Below are 14,008 nucleotides of genomic sequence, written 5' to 3' on the forward strand. Positions count from 1 at the left end.
GAACACTCAAAACAACATTAAATAGATAAAAAGATATTTACATCAAGTACCTACAAGGAAGATCTAACAGAGGATTTAGCTTTCCATAACTAGGAAGCTTCCTTACAACGAAGAGAAGAGAAAGATGAAAGATTGTAGAAATACAAGTAGTGGGGATGTCTCCTCCACCTCTAGGACCTCACAATCACTCACAAACTCATCTCAAGCTCTCAGGACGGCTTCCTCTTCCAGCTATGGTCTCTGCAGATCTTCACACAACAAATTCTCTCAAACTATCTGGAACCTGGACCTTTCTCTCTCTAGAACTCTCCAATTATACAGAAGCTTCAAGAAAAGGCCAAACTCCCCCTTCAAAATCTGATTTCAGGCTTAAATAGGTGGCTTTGTTCGTGCTCGTGCGCTTAGCACAATTATGAATCGCTTAGCGCATATTAGTGAATTTTGACTTAGCGCATGCTTTTCTCGCTCAGCGAGTGGACTGAAGCGGTGCGCTTAGCGGGATGACCCTTCGCTCAGCGAACACGCACAGCTCATCCTTCTTCCAGATTCTTCCTCGTGCTTAGCTGAGGAATGTTGCACTCAGCGGATGGCTCGCTAAGCCAGCAGATTGGCTTAGCGAGAAAGTGAAAATCAACACTCCAAAACTTGCCTAATCATCCTGAAATTGAGAGAAAATTATTATTAAACACACAAAATGGAAGTACTAAGTATTATTACCTATATTTAACAAAAAGTAATTACAACACTACAAAATAACCATAAATTGGAGGAGTTTGATACAATTTACATAAGTTTTATACACAAAAGTTAGTCTTATTCATCGACTAACAACTCCCCCAAATTTACAGTTTTGCTTGTTCTCAAGCAAATAAAGAATAGTTCACTGGTCCCCAAGTGACAATAACATGCAGTTACTATGTACAAAGGTGTATGCAACAAAAGTTACTGATTGCATGATAAGAGAATGAAGCAAAATGCCCTCATCACTTGTCTTTTACAAGGCATGTAATTATCCAATGAGAAGAATAAAATGTAACCTGAACAATTAGATGAAGTTAGGCATAAGACAGACATCAAGGAAAGTAGCTTAAACCATAGTCTGACGGCTACTGTTTCTCTCACGCACAAGTGTTTAAGATATTCATTAATAACAACTAGCAAAAGCTCTAATCTTTGTACTTCATCTCATGCCATAAAGTAAAAAATGTATAAACAGAATCAGAAGGACTTTCCCAGGCTTGTAGTGAGGTTTGGCTACAAAAATTCATTGGTTTTTCTAGGATTCAAAGGATTAGATTCTAAGAGAGCACAAATCCTAGACTTATCCTAGTGATCTTTTTAATACAATTAGCTTGCTCACTAGCTTTTCACTTTCATTTGCTTTTGACCTTATTACACCAGCACACATATTCTTTGATTGCTTTTTTTTTAACACTCAACTTATTTGTTGTGTGCTGATGCTTTATCTTTTTCTTTGCATCCCAATCAGTTCCACTCCCCCAAATTTGGGGTAAATTTTCCTTGAACCATTTGCTCTCCTAGAATCTAAGCAAGGTATCTGGAGATAATCATTCAGGATCAGGGTTCAATTATTGACAAAATCATTCAGCTCAAAAAGGGTGCAAAGGGTATAGTTATCATTCAAGGTAAGCTTTTTGGTCAAAAGGCTTGTGTATGCATAATCATGGCCTTCATCATGTCCTCATTTATACATTTCATTCTAAAATTCAAAGATTGATGCAAAGATTATTACTCACAGCTAGTCGTTCACTCACAGTTTAAGTTCACACTCTCACCAGTTTTGGTTCAAGCTTTTCTTTCTCAATCAATCTGTCTATTGACTAACAATTCTAAATGCAAGTTCACATTCTTGTTCTTTCTTTTTCTAACATACACACTTGCTCAAACTCATGAAAAGAAACATAAACTCCATCACAATCATGCATTCAATTCAAAAACAAATCATACACCAATTTTCACAAAAAGATAAAAGTGTTCTACTGCCATATCATCAAAATCAAGTCAAACTGTTCCATATGCTTCAAAATGAGCAAACCAATTACCCATAAATAAAACTAGCACTGTATATAAACATAAAAGAAATATTGTACTGAAACCATAACCATAATAATAATAATCCAAAAAGAAAATAAAAAGCATCATTAGGAATTTAGAATTCCTGTGACTGGTCCTGGGTGTTCTTTGTCTGAACATCCTCCTCATCTTTCAGATGAAGTACTGGAGTAGCTGGAGGAGATGTGTCCATAGCCAGGACCGGTGTGGTTGGTATCTCTAACATAGGAGTGGAGGGGTCTGCTGTATGCTGAGGTGAGGGTAGGTCCACCACTAGTGCAGGAGGCTCTGAAGTGGCCTCTGTAGATGCAATTGGCTTTGATGTTTTGATGATGATCATGATGATGTGTTGCAATTGATGCAAATGGGCTTTTCAAGATTAAAATTCAAGACAATACTTCAAGATTACAAGGCACAACATCAAGATGATCACTAGAATATTAGGAAGGGAATTCCTAATTGAATTAGCAAAGGTTTGGCCAAGTAATTTAAAATAAAAAGTGTTTTTCAAAGGTTTTACTCTCTGGTAATCGATTACCAGAGGATGTAATCGATTACCAGTGGCCAAATACGTTTTATAACAGCTATAAAAATTTGAATTCAAAATTTTAGACTGTGTAATCGATTACACAATTTTGGTAATCGATTACCAGCAGTTAGTAAACGTTTTAATTCAAATTTTAAAAGATGTAATCGATTACACAATTACTGTAATCGATTACCAGACAGGAATTTCAGAAAAATAATTTCAAGAGTCACAACTTTTCAAAGGCTTTACTCATGACCACCAATGGTCTATATATATGTGACTTAAACACGAAATTGCTTAGAGATTTTAAGAACAACAAAGTGTTTATCCTCTCAAAAAGCAATTTCATTTTATCCTCTTAAGAATTCCTTGGCCAATTCAATTGCAATTCATTAAGGAATTAATTGAGTGCTCAATCTGTAAAATCCATCTCTTTCTAGAGAGATTTGTTCCTCTTCTTCTTCTCATTCTCTAAGGGATTAAGAGACTGTGAGTCTCTTGTTGTAAAGAATCTCTAAACACAAAGGAAGGGTTGTCCTTGTGTGTTTAGAACTTGTAAAAGGAATTTACAAGTTAGTGGAACTCTCAAGCAGGTTGCTTGGGGACTGGACGTAGGCACAAGGGTGTGGCCGAACCAGTATAAAACTGAGTTTGCATTTTCTCTTCCCTTAATCTCCTTTATTTATTATTGCTTTATATTCATATTCAAGTTGCTTCATTTGAATTAATATTTAAGAAGATTGTCATTAAGGGAATTCATAACTTAAGTAAAAAGTAAGATAGATTTTTAATTAGGAGAAAAGTTTGGAATATCTTAATTCAACCCCCCCCCTTCTTAAGATATCTGAGGCCACTTGTCTAACAGCCTCAAGAGATCTCTCAAGAGTGGCAGCAGCTACCTGTCTCACCTGTGTCTCACCTACCTCCTCCCCTAAAACAAATGGCTCTGGAATGGTGGCCTCAGATGACTCATCCTCCACATGCTGTGGTACCTGGGCAATGGGACCTTCATCTTCCTTGTGAAGAGAAGGTTGAGTCCTAGGCCAGGCTACCATCTCCCTGAACTGCTCAACTGATGGAATAGATCCTGAAGGCGCAACCACCTATAAACTCTGTAATAAAATGATTTGTCCCTGATGAATGCTTTGAAGCATGGCTTCAAAGCACTGAGAATCTGTCTGAGCTGGGACAGAAGGAGCTGCTGAAGTGGATGCTGGAGTAGGAGCTACAAAAGTGGAAGGAAGCTCAGCTGGCCTCGCCCTTGCCCTCCTAGCCCCTCGATAGAAACTGTTAGATCCTCGGGATTCGAATAGTTCTTCCTGATGTAGGCCAAGTTAATGACCGGGCTTAGGCGCTCAAAAGTAAGGTTGTTAGAGACAACCCCTTTGGCTCTACATAATGCGGTGATTAGAGCAGGAAACCCAAGTCTAGAAGTGTTAGACTAGGCTATAGAAGTCATCTGGCCAGAAATAAGAGCTCATATGTGATGCAATCCTACCCCCCAAGGGTATTGGATAGAAGACTCCAAGAGGCTTGGGCTAGAGCTACTAAAGAAGGACCTAGGGTTCTCATGAACCTTAGGGTAGATTTTTTACCCCATGGGTCAAGGTTGGATCCACTCTTCTTTGTAAATATTAGAATAGGTTTTTTTCCTTCTTTTGGGCCTTGTATTTTGGCCATTCTAGTAGTATAGGGTTTTGCCTTGTATTTCAGGGCATTTTGAGTAGTCTTTGTAGTAGGGACTTTTTTTTTGTATTTTCATGTATTTTGTCATGGGGGTGAGCTTAGCTATTATAGGGGGTGTGTAGCTAAGCTCTAGCTTCTCATCTCAAGGAGGTGAGCTTAGCTATTAGAGAGGTGTGTGTAGCTAAGCTCTAGCTTCTTTAGGAATCTTCTTAAGAAAGCTTCTTAAGGAGGTTAGCTTAGTTATGAGAGGGGTGTGTGTAGCTAAGCTCTAGCTTCTCAAGGAAGTTTTCTCAAAGAAGCTTCTCAAGGAAGTTTTCACAAGAAAGCTTCTCAAGGAAGCTACCTAGTCTATAAATAGAAGCATGTGTAACACTTGTTGTAACTTTGATGAATGAGAGTCTTGTGAGACACAACTCAAAGTTCAAATTCTCTCCCTTTTTCTTCCTTCAATTTCGTGCTCCCCCCTCTCTCTTTCTCTCCCTCTTTCTTTTCCTCCATTGAAGCATCCTCTCCAAGCTTCTTATCCCAGACTCATCCTGGTGGTGAAGCTCCTTCTTCCAAGGCTTATTCCCTAGTGGATGGCGCCACCTCTTACCTCTTCTCCTTTGTCTTCCGCTGCATCTCCGTGGTGGAAAATCGCCATTAAAGGACCTCATTGAAGCTCAAAGATCCAGCCTCCATAGAAGCTCCACAAGCAAGCTTCCATCACTATGTTCATGTCCATGCGAGAGACTAGGCCAAAGATCAGCCTAGCTCTGTCCACTGTCAGATCAGAGTTATGTGATGTGGGGCCTAGGTTGGAGTATGAGAGAACACTCCACACCTGAGCTAGATTAGTCAAATCTTTCCTGAGAATCTTCCCAGGATGGCCCTCAGTGTTCAAGATGAATCCTCGGCCTGGTATGCATAAGGCAGCCTCAATCTCTCTGTAATCTGTGGGCAACCTGTAATATCTAGAGTATGTGGGTAAAGTCTCACCCTCTACCAATACCACAAGTGTCTCCAGGAATGAGTTGAGACTGTCAGCATCAATCTTCACTAAATAACCTCTGACTCTGGATTGCTTTGATGAAGGTCCCTCAGAGCTATATAAGTTTGCATAGAACTCTTCCACCAAAGCCAAGTCCATGCTCCCATCAACCAAATTGGTGAGGCATTTATGGAAATTACACCTCTCCAATTCAGTTTTAAAATCATCTAGCTCAGTGTGATAGAGCTCTACCTTCCTTTCAGGTAAGATGTTTCTCCCCAAAACATTATCTGTGTACTGATTCCAAGCATCTAAGGAGGAAAACCTCCTTGTATCATATTGTGTTGTGGGTCTTGAACCAATACTTTTGTGTTTCCTAGAAGCCATCTGCATATAAAGGAACCAAACACTTAAACATGACACAAGTTGATCAAATTTAAAAACTGAAAAATAAAACTGAAAAATAAAACTGAAAAAGGCACTGGTGACTTAGCGAGACATGGTCCACTTAGCTGGCCTTCACAAAAAACACACTCCCGCTTAGCGACACATGGGATCGCTTAGCGGAAGTTGTAGAAATTCAGCTTTTGCATAATTGGCTTAGCTGGCAAGTGCCCGCTAAGCCTAAGGTCTGCCGCAAGGTTTTGCGCTAAGCTCTTTAGAAGCTGCGCTTAGCAGCACCATACAGTTCAAAAAATACACTAAGTACGGGAGCTTAGCGAGCAGGGCTCGCTTAGCTCGATGGATGCCACGACGAAATGTGCTTAGCTCTGGGAAGCTCGGCTTAGCGCGTGGCTATCAACAAAAAATTTGACTAAGTTACCTGGGCTTAACGATTCAGCCTCGCTTAGCCACAGGCATCCCAGCAAGAGGATGAGTGTTCATCCTCAAAAGATGAACTCGCTTAGCGCAGTAGGTGTAACACCCTGATATATATATTAATTATTAGTAATTATGTTTGATGTTTGATTATTTGTTGTGTTATTTTTATCCGTAATTATTTTTAAGGAGGTTAATTTAGTTAATAGAGGGGTGTGGATAGATAAGGATCTAGCTTCTCAAAGAAGTCTCTTGAGAAAGCTTCTCAAAGAAGCCACGAGGAAGCTTCTGGAGGAAGCCTCTTAATGAAGCTTCTAGAGAAAGCTACATGAAGCTGCCTCGGTAAAAATGTTGTCCAGCCTTCGTTAACCGTTGGATCTTCTCAAAATTTGGTCTGCAACTTCACAAGACACTTGTCCATGATCTGACCGTACGTACCACATTGCATCCGAGTGGTTGAGTTAGGTGCATGCATCATTATGTGCAGTCTTGATTGGGTCCATGGATGAATGATGAGTAATTGTTTGGATGTAGATGATGAATATTCGTTGGATATGAATGTTATGTGTGCTCATCATATTTGCCTATGTTCCTTGCTAATTGTGGTTATTTGGAATTGGTATTGGTTCTTTTTATAATGAACTCACCCTTGCAATTTTGTATCGTGTGGTTGATACCTGTGATGATCACGAACATTGTTCGTCGGAGCAGAATGACAATAGCAGGGTGCAAGAAGTAAGATTCTGGTGAGGAGCCGCCGAGCCGACGTGATGACGTTGGCGTTATTTTGGGAGAGAGTTGTGTTTTGTAATCAACTCCTCCGTAGTTGGTTTTTAAGTTTTATTTTGTTGAGTTAAAGATGTAAAACTAGGATTTTAATTATATATATGAACATATTTAATTTTCATTATGTGTATGACATGTACCGAATTATTGTTTCTATGTAATTATGCATATTCACTTAAGTAATGGCGTGTTATTGGATAAATTTATGTTGTGACAAAATCACTTCTATTTTCATAAGCAAAAAATTAAGGGAGTTCTTTTTATAAAAATTAAAATTATCGAATATTAGTGTGTGGATACCGTAGCGACAAGGCGGGTCGTTACAGTAGGCGCGCTTAGCGAGTTCTTCCGAGAACGCATATATTCAATGAATACTGATGAACTCGCTTAGCGAGTTCATCACGTTTTCCAGAAAACACAGTTCGTTTTCTTGAATTCTTGATCTTGATTCTTGATATCTTGAGTCTTGATTCTTGATTCTTGAATCTTGATCTTGATTCTTGAGATCTTGAATCTTGATCTTGATTCTTGAGATCTTGAATCTTTGTTTGTAGGCTTTCTTCTTGAGTCTTGAATTCTTCTTGATTCTTGAACTTGAATCTTGAATCTTGAATCTTGATTCTTGAGATGGATGTTCTTTGATTCACTTGAGCTTTTTGTTCATCACTTTTGTCATCATTGTTATCATCAAAACACCTTTGAATCATTGTTGATTCATCATGAAGCTTTGCTTCCACACTTACCCATCCCAGTTGCACCTTGGGTAGACATTAGTATGAACTTTGTCCTTGGGCTTCCTAGAACCCAAAGAGGTGTAGACTCTATCTTTGTGGTGGTGGATAGGTTTAGTAAGATGGCACACTTTATACCATGCCACAAGGTGGATGATGCTTCCCACATCTCAAAACTCTTTTTCAGGGAAGTTGTGAGACTCCATGGTTTGCCTAGGACCATTGTGTCAGATAGAGATGCTAAGTTCCTTAGCCACTTCTGGAAATCCTTATGGGCTAAGCTAGGAACTAAACTTCTTTTCTCTACCACTTTTCATCCACAAACTGATGGGCAAACAGAGGTAGTGAATAGGTCTTTATCCACCCTTTTAAGGGCTCTTCTGAAAGGCAACCATAAGTCTCAGGATGAGTATCTTCCTCAGGTAGAATTTGCCTACAATAGGAGGGTTCATAGAACCACCAAGCAGTGTCCTTTTGAGGTTGTCTATGGGTTTAATCCCCTAACACCGTTAGACCTCATTCCCCTCCCACTAGACACTTCTTTTATACATAAAGAAGGGGAATCTAGGTCAGAGTTTGTAAAGAAGTTGCATGAGAGGGTTAAGAACCAAATAGAGAACCAAAAAAAGGTGTATTCAACTAAAGGAAATAGAGGAAGAAAAAAGCTAGTTCTTAATGAGGGTGACTGGGTTTGGCTCCATCTTAGGAAGGATAGATTCCCTACTAAAAGGAAATTCAAGCTTAGCCCTAGAGGGGATGGACCTTTTCAGGTTTTGGAGAGGATCAATAACAATGCTTATAGGTTGGACCTCCCATAAGAGTATGGAGTCAGCACCACTTTTACCATTTCTGATTTAATTCCTTTTGCAGATGAAGCTGATATTGAGGAGGAGGAACTAGCAGATTTGAGGTCAAATCCTCATCAAGGGGGAGGGGATGATGCAATCCTCTCTAGGAAGGGACCAGTCACTAGAGCCATGAGCAAGAGGCTCCAAGAGGATTAGGCTAAAGCTGCTAAAGAAGGTCCTAGGGTTCTCATGAACCTCAGGGTAGATTTCTGAGCCCATGGGCCAAGGTTGGGTCTAATTATCTTTGTACATATTAGACTAGGAAATCATTATATTTGGTCCTTGTATTTAGGGCTCCATAATGTAGGTAGGGTACCCTAGAAATATAGGATTTTTCAGCGCTTGTATTTTAGGGCACCTAGACTAGTTTTTGTATTAGGGGTAGTTTTGTAATTTCACATGCACTAAGTGAATATTTGATGTGTGTGTTGGGAAATAAATTTAATTGAATTGGTAGAAGCCCAATCCAATTAAATTTTAGAGGGGGAGGTGAGCATTTGCTTACTACACCCCATTGTCACATCATATAGTCACACTTTATGCATGTCCTTCATGTTTTACATGCCTCATGACACCTAAGCACACTTAGTGGAGAATCTTGGAATTGATCTTGGATTAATAGGCTGAACCATCACTAAAATTCACTAATCATAATTAGTGAAATTTTGGCTCCAAAGTTTGGCTCCACAAATTCAATTTCAAATTCAAGTGAAATTTGAATTGAAATTCAAATTCTCCTCCAATTTTGTGTGACACTTAGGCTATAAATAGAGGTCATGTGTGTGCATTTTTTAAACTTTGATCATTTGAAAATTAAACTTCAAATTTCAGAGCTCTTTTAGAGCACAAAATTTTGTGTTCTTCTCTTCCTCTCATCTCAGTCATCTCCTTCTTCCTCCAAGCTCTTATCCATGGCCTCCTATGGTAGTGAGCTTCTTCTAGACTCATCTTCTCCTTGAAGTGGTGTCTCCTCTCTCTCTTCCTTCTCCATTCCGCTACCATTCATCTTCCAAGAAACAAAAGAATCCATTGATGAAGAAGATCCTAGGCCTACAAGCTCTAATGGAGCTTACATCAGCTTGAGCCTCGATGATCACCGAAGGACTGCATGATATGGAAGTTTTAATGCTTAAACATTTGTTGCTATTAGATAAATGCATGAGGTATTTTATCAATTAGTTTTTAGGGAGGGGGTTGGGGCAAATGTTCGTTATTACATTCGGCGGGGGGAATATGGCATGTGTGCCACAAAATTGTTACAGGTGTTGTGGGGCATGTAATACTGTATTTTGTATATCATGTACTTATTTTACTGGTCTGGGATTGCCAAATCTTGTGTCATAACCTCAGGCTGTTTTATTAAATATTTTATTCTTTGCTGTGAAGAAAAAAAAATTTGAAGTGTGCACCTTCAATATAAGGTTCTCTTGGGTTTGCTGAGGTTTGATTTAAGTTGAATCAGGTTGTGAACTTGGGTGGTGGCTTCCTATTCAGTGTGTTTAGTTTGAGGTTTGATTTAAGTTGAATCAGGTTGTGGACTTCAGTGATGGCTTCCTATTCAGTGTGTTTAGTTTAGATGATGAAAATAAAAATAATAAAAATAAAAGATAAATTTTTGAATTAAAATAGAATATAAAAGATATGAATCTCAAAAAATACAAATGTTTTCTCCAATATTATTTCTCCTTCAACAACAATCAAACCTACAAGACACTGATTTCGGTGGTTAAAGTAATATCGCTGGAAGCTTTATACAAGTTAACTAGGATGCTTTTGTCACAGGGAATATAGTTGGGTTTACTGATGTTTGAAAAAAAATTGGGTTTACTGTTTTTACAAGATGTGATGCGCAGAAGTTAAGGCCCAATTTATTGTCTTGAATTTTTTTCAAGAAACAAGACCAATTTCTTTGGAGTTGACTAATATAAATGCAGCCTCCAAAGCTCCAACTCAGTTGATTTTCTTATCGATAGCAAGACTTTCAAAAATTCCAATTCTATTAGAGGGAAATATAGGCCCAAACATTTTCCAGACTTTCAACATCACGTTTATCTGAAACCCAATAACATAATGAGAGACCCTCTTTTTCCTAAACTACGATATTTATAGATATAGCTATAAATTGCTTCTGACCAGTAACATCCACAAAAACATTATAAACACCTAAGAAAAACCAAACTGAAAATCACCGTTTTGCTAGTGACAATCATAGAGATATCCACTGAAATTAAGACTCAATTTGTTACCCTTTTCAGCCATAGTCCATCATGCATATCCAGCCATTCCAACAGTGGAGCTCACCCGATTTGCCTTATGAGAAACTGGTGTTGTCATTGCCTTCGTGAAGTACATGTAATAGTATACGTTAAGAATCATGGTTGCAACAACGAAAACCGCTCCGGCAATGAAGACACCTTTCCGCAAGGCTTCACATGAGAAGTTATGAGCATAAATCATTCCACGGTATTTGGTGTGGTAGGCATTCTTGGTTGCACCTGCTATCAAGCAAGCTTCTGCTACCAGAAAAGTGACCCTGGGAAAGCATTAAATGTACACATGAAACTCAAAGATTCAATGTGAGTTGTCGGGACCAAGAAGCTTAACATGAATAAAGACATAAAAACCACATATTGTAGAGTAAAAAAAAATTTTTAAGCTGGTTACCTTTGACCAAATTTATAGGCAAAAGGATGAGGGGTTATGTAGGTTATAAATCAAACAATTAAACCGTTAGAGATGGGGCAAATGATGAAATCTCCAATGATTAGTTTCACTAGAGTAACAAAAGCATACATTTGAAGCATATAATATTCCTAATCCTACCACAATATTTTAGCTTCTTCAATATCAGCTGCTAAGACAAAATAGAAATTCTCGGGTAAGAATTAAGAATTCTTACCAAGAAGAAAGAAAATATATAATGGACCACGCTCGATTTACCCCAGGTGTTAAGGGCCTCCCAAAGCACATGCACTTTGTCACTCCCATTAGCAGTGATTCACCAGAAAGAAGAAACAGGAAAGCGCCCACTCCATAACCAGTGGCAACATCTGAACTATAGCTGCAGAATGTTTCATTTGTTCCTTCAATTTTGTGCATGGTTCCCTGTCAAGCAAGAGCAAATAAAAAAGGGTCAAGTTATTAATAACAAAATGTATATAGCACCCCACATTTAAAAAACACTGACTTTAAAAATATTAACTGAACGGTATCAGAAGTATATGCAGCAATATACTACGTCTCGACTTCCCATTATGCAAGTGTGGCAGTGTTTTATAGGGTGATAAATTCACTATGACTCTGAATTTCAGTGCTGGAAATGCTCTTGAAAAGAAGTATTTTATTGTTTTTACATATTATTTCCCTTTGACATACTTTTACAGTTATTCAGAACCCATACCAATTTACAATAAACCAGGTAACGGAGCCACCAAAACTCCCTTACAGGATGTTGTCTGCTGTGAACATTTCACTACTTTTGGCATTTAACACAACAAGCTCTAAAGTCACATAATGGTTACAAACATACACATACAGAGGAAAAGGGAGAAACAACAGATGTTATACCAAAAGTGAGGAAGATAGATACAAGCTCTTTGGAAGTCAACAAAAAGAATGCAGAAGTATCATCAGACAGGTTATTGTGTGTTATAATAAGGGACATGCAGTCACTCCTGTGCTACATCAATATGATCTTTCCTTAGTTATTCTAGCACCAGGCTCACTATGTGGCTCCAGCACTTGAAGGTGTTATTTTATAACCAGTTATTAACAATAGATCTACAAGTTCTTTCAACAACGAATTCAGGATCGACCCAAAGATAATGCAACTAAAGCCTATGCTTTAGGCCCACCAACAAAATAATATTTACTATTGGTTTTTATAAAGTAAAAAAGATCACATATGTTGACAAAAAGTCTCAACATATAATTCTTTCTTTTAAAGTAAAAAATTTTCTCTTTAAATTTGGTTTAGGCCTCTCTCAACGTTGGGCCGGCCCTGACAGCCATAGATTGGCTTTCCTGTTCACATTGAAGGAGGAGTGAGAGAAAAACGCCCACACAGCATGAAGGGCAACAAGAACTGTGCTAAGTATAAAACTGAGTTTTTCCAAGGATCAGATGCACTGATTATGGTGATTATGAAGAGGTAGTTACCGAAATTAAACAAACAAATCACTTGCATCAAATACCAGGAAGAATTAGCGAAATTCACACCTAAGGCAAAACATAAAACTCAGACACAAAATTTAACATATAGATAGATCTATGTCAAATTGTCAAGCAACGATGTTCTTAGCATAAAAACAATAACGTGTGACGAGGAAGACAAATAAAAGTGAATAAAAAAAAAACCTTAGCAATGTAACTTTAAACTAAAGGGTTTAAGAGAGAGAGAGAGAAAGCGGCTTACGACGCTTCTTCTTCTCTCGGCGGCAATGGCGAACCCGAAAGCGACCAAGCACAGAACCACGACCAAGAGGTGCACGAGAGTGGACCCTCTTCCCTCTGCCATCTCTAGCTGCTAGAGAAAGCCTGCTTCACTGTCTATGCTAAATGAGTTTGTTTGATTGTTTGACTGGATGAGAGAGGGGGGGGGGAGAGGGAAGTAGAAAACTTGTGAACTGTGAACAAAGTGAGTGGAGAGAGAGAGAATGTTGGACCCACGCGTTAATGGAGGGAGTGTATCATACTTTCGGTTTGAAGGGTACGGAATGAATATTGATAATACGTGTTAAATAGCCAGAGAGGAATGCCGGTTCATGTCACGCGCCAGGTCCTGGTATTATTTGCGAAGCAACCACGAATTTTGATTATTAAGGTCGTGTTTAGTTTAGAACAGAGAATCATAGACATTTGAGAAATATAGGAGAAATTTTTAAATCAATAATGTGTAAGAGGTGTTCATCTTATAGAATAAAGTATATTTTTTTCTTGGATATTATTTTTCTTCTTCAAAATAAATACATCTTAAAAAGACTTAATTGTAAAATTGATTCCTTAATTACTTAGAGTATTTAAAATGATTGTCTAATGTGAATAAGGAAGACATCTAATTTTTGGTTGATCACAATTGACAACCGTTGGATTAATCTCATCTTTATATTAGTATGGTGCACCCTCCACACATAATTCCTTCTCCCTTTTGTCTTCTATATTTGCATCTCTAGTACCTCCTTTCTTCCCACCATTGTCGACCTCAACTCCTTCCTTGTCATTCTCTCTAGTGAGCCCTAATTTGTCCACACCCGCAACTCCCCCTCTTTCCTTGACAACTTGTTGGATTGAGCACTTATCACTAGGCCAAAAGTTATAGCTGATAGTCCAGGTGTAACTCTTTCAAGTCAAGAGCGTAACAGCCCTACCGTCATGAATTGACTATGACTTGACCCACCTGGGCCTCCATCATGGGACAATTGATGTCATAGCCCGACAAACAATCCCCCCTTCAGTAATTGTCCCACTGGGAATCGAACTCATGACCTTAGCTCTGATACCAATTGTGGGATTGAGCGCTTACCACTAGGTCGAAAGCTATAGCTAATAGTCAGGGTGCAACTCTTTC

General features: G+C 38.6%; 1 protein-coding gene across 1 annotated transcript; it reads right to left on the reverse strand.

The window, feature by feature from the left end:
- Positions 1–10,410: 10,410 nt before the first annotated feature.
- LOC114422874 lies at positions 10,411–13,135 on the reverse strand. The gene is made up of 3 exons (XM_028389424.1): positions 12,857–13,135; positions 11,342–11,547; positions 10,411–10,975 (listed from the first exon to the last, which is right to left on the reverse strand). Exons 1-3 carry the CDS (start codon positions 12,956–12,958, stop codon positions 10,708–10,710), a joined length of 576 nt encoding a protein of 191 aa, XP_028245225.1. The 5' UTR covers positions 12,959–13,135; the 3' UTR covers positions 10,411–10,707.
- Positions 13,136–14,008: the final 873 nt, after the last annotated feature.

This window comes from Glycine soja, chromosome 8 (genome assembly GCF_004193775.1).
Source record: "Glycine soja cultivar W05 chromosome 8, ASM419377v2, whole genome shotgun sequence".
Lineage (NCBI taxonomy): Eukaryota > Viridiplantae > Streptophyta > Magnoliopsida > Fabales > Fabaceae > Glycine > Glycine soja.

Coding starts and splice junctions, on each gene's coding strand:
- LOC114422874 (XM_028389424.1), bottom strand. CDS start 12,958: ATGGCAGAGGGAAGAGGGTCCACTCTCGTGCACCTCTTGGTCGTGGTT. Junction 11,548..12,856: donor CCGAGAGAAGAAGAAGCGTC/GTAAGCCGCTTT, acceptor CTTGCTTGACAG/GGAACCATGCACAAAATTGA. Junction 10,976..11,341: donor ATATATTTTCTTTCTTCTTG/GTAAGAATTCTT, acceptor ATGCTTTCCCAG/GGTCACTTTTCTGGTAGCAG.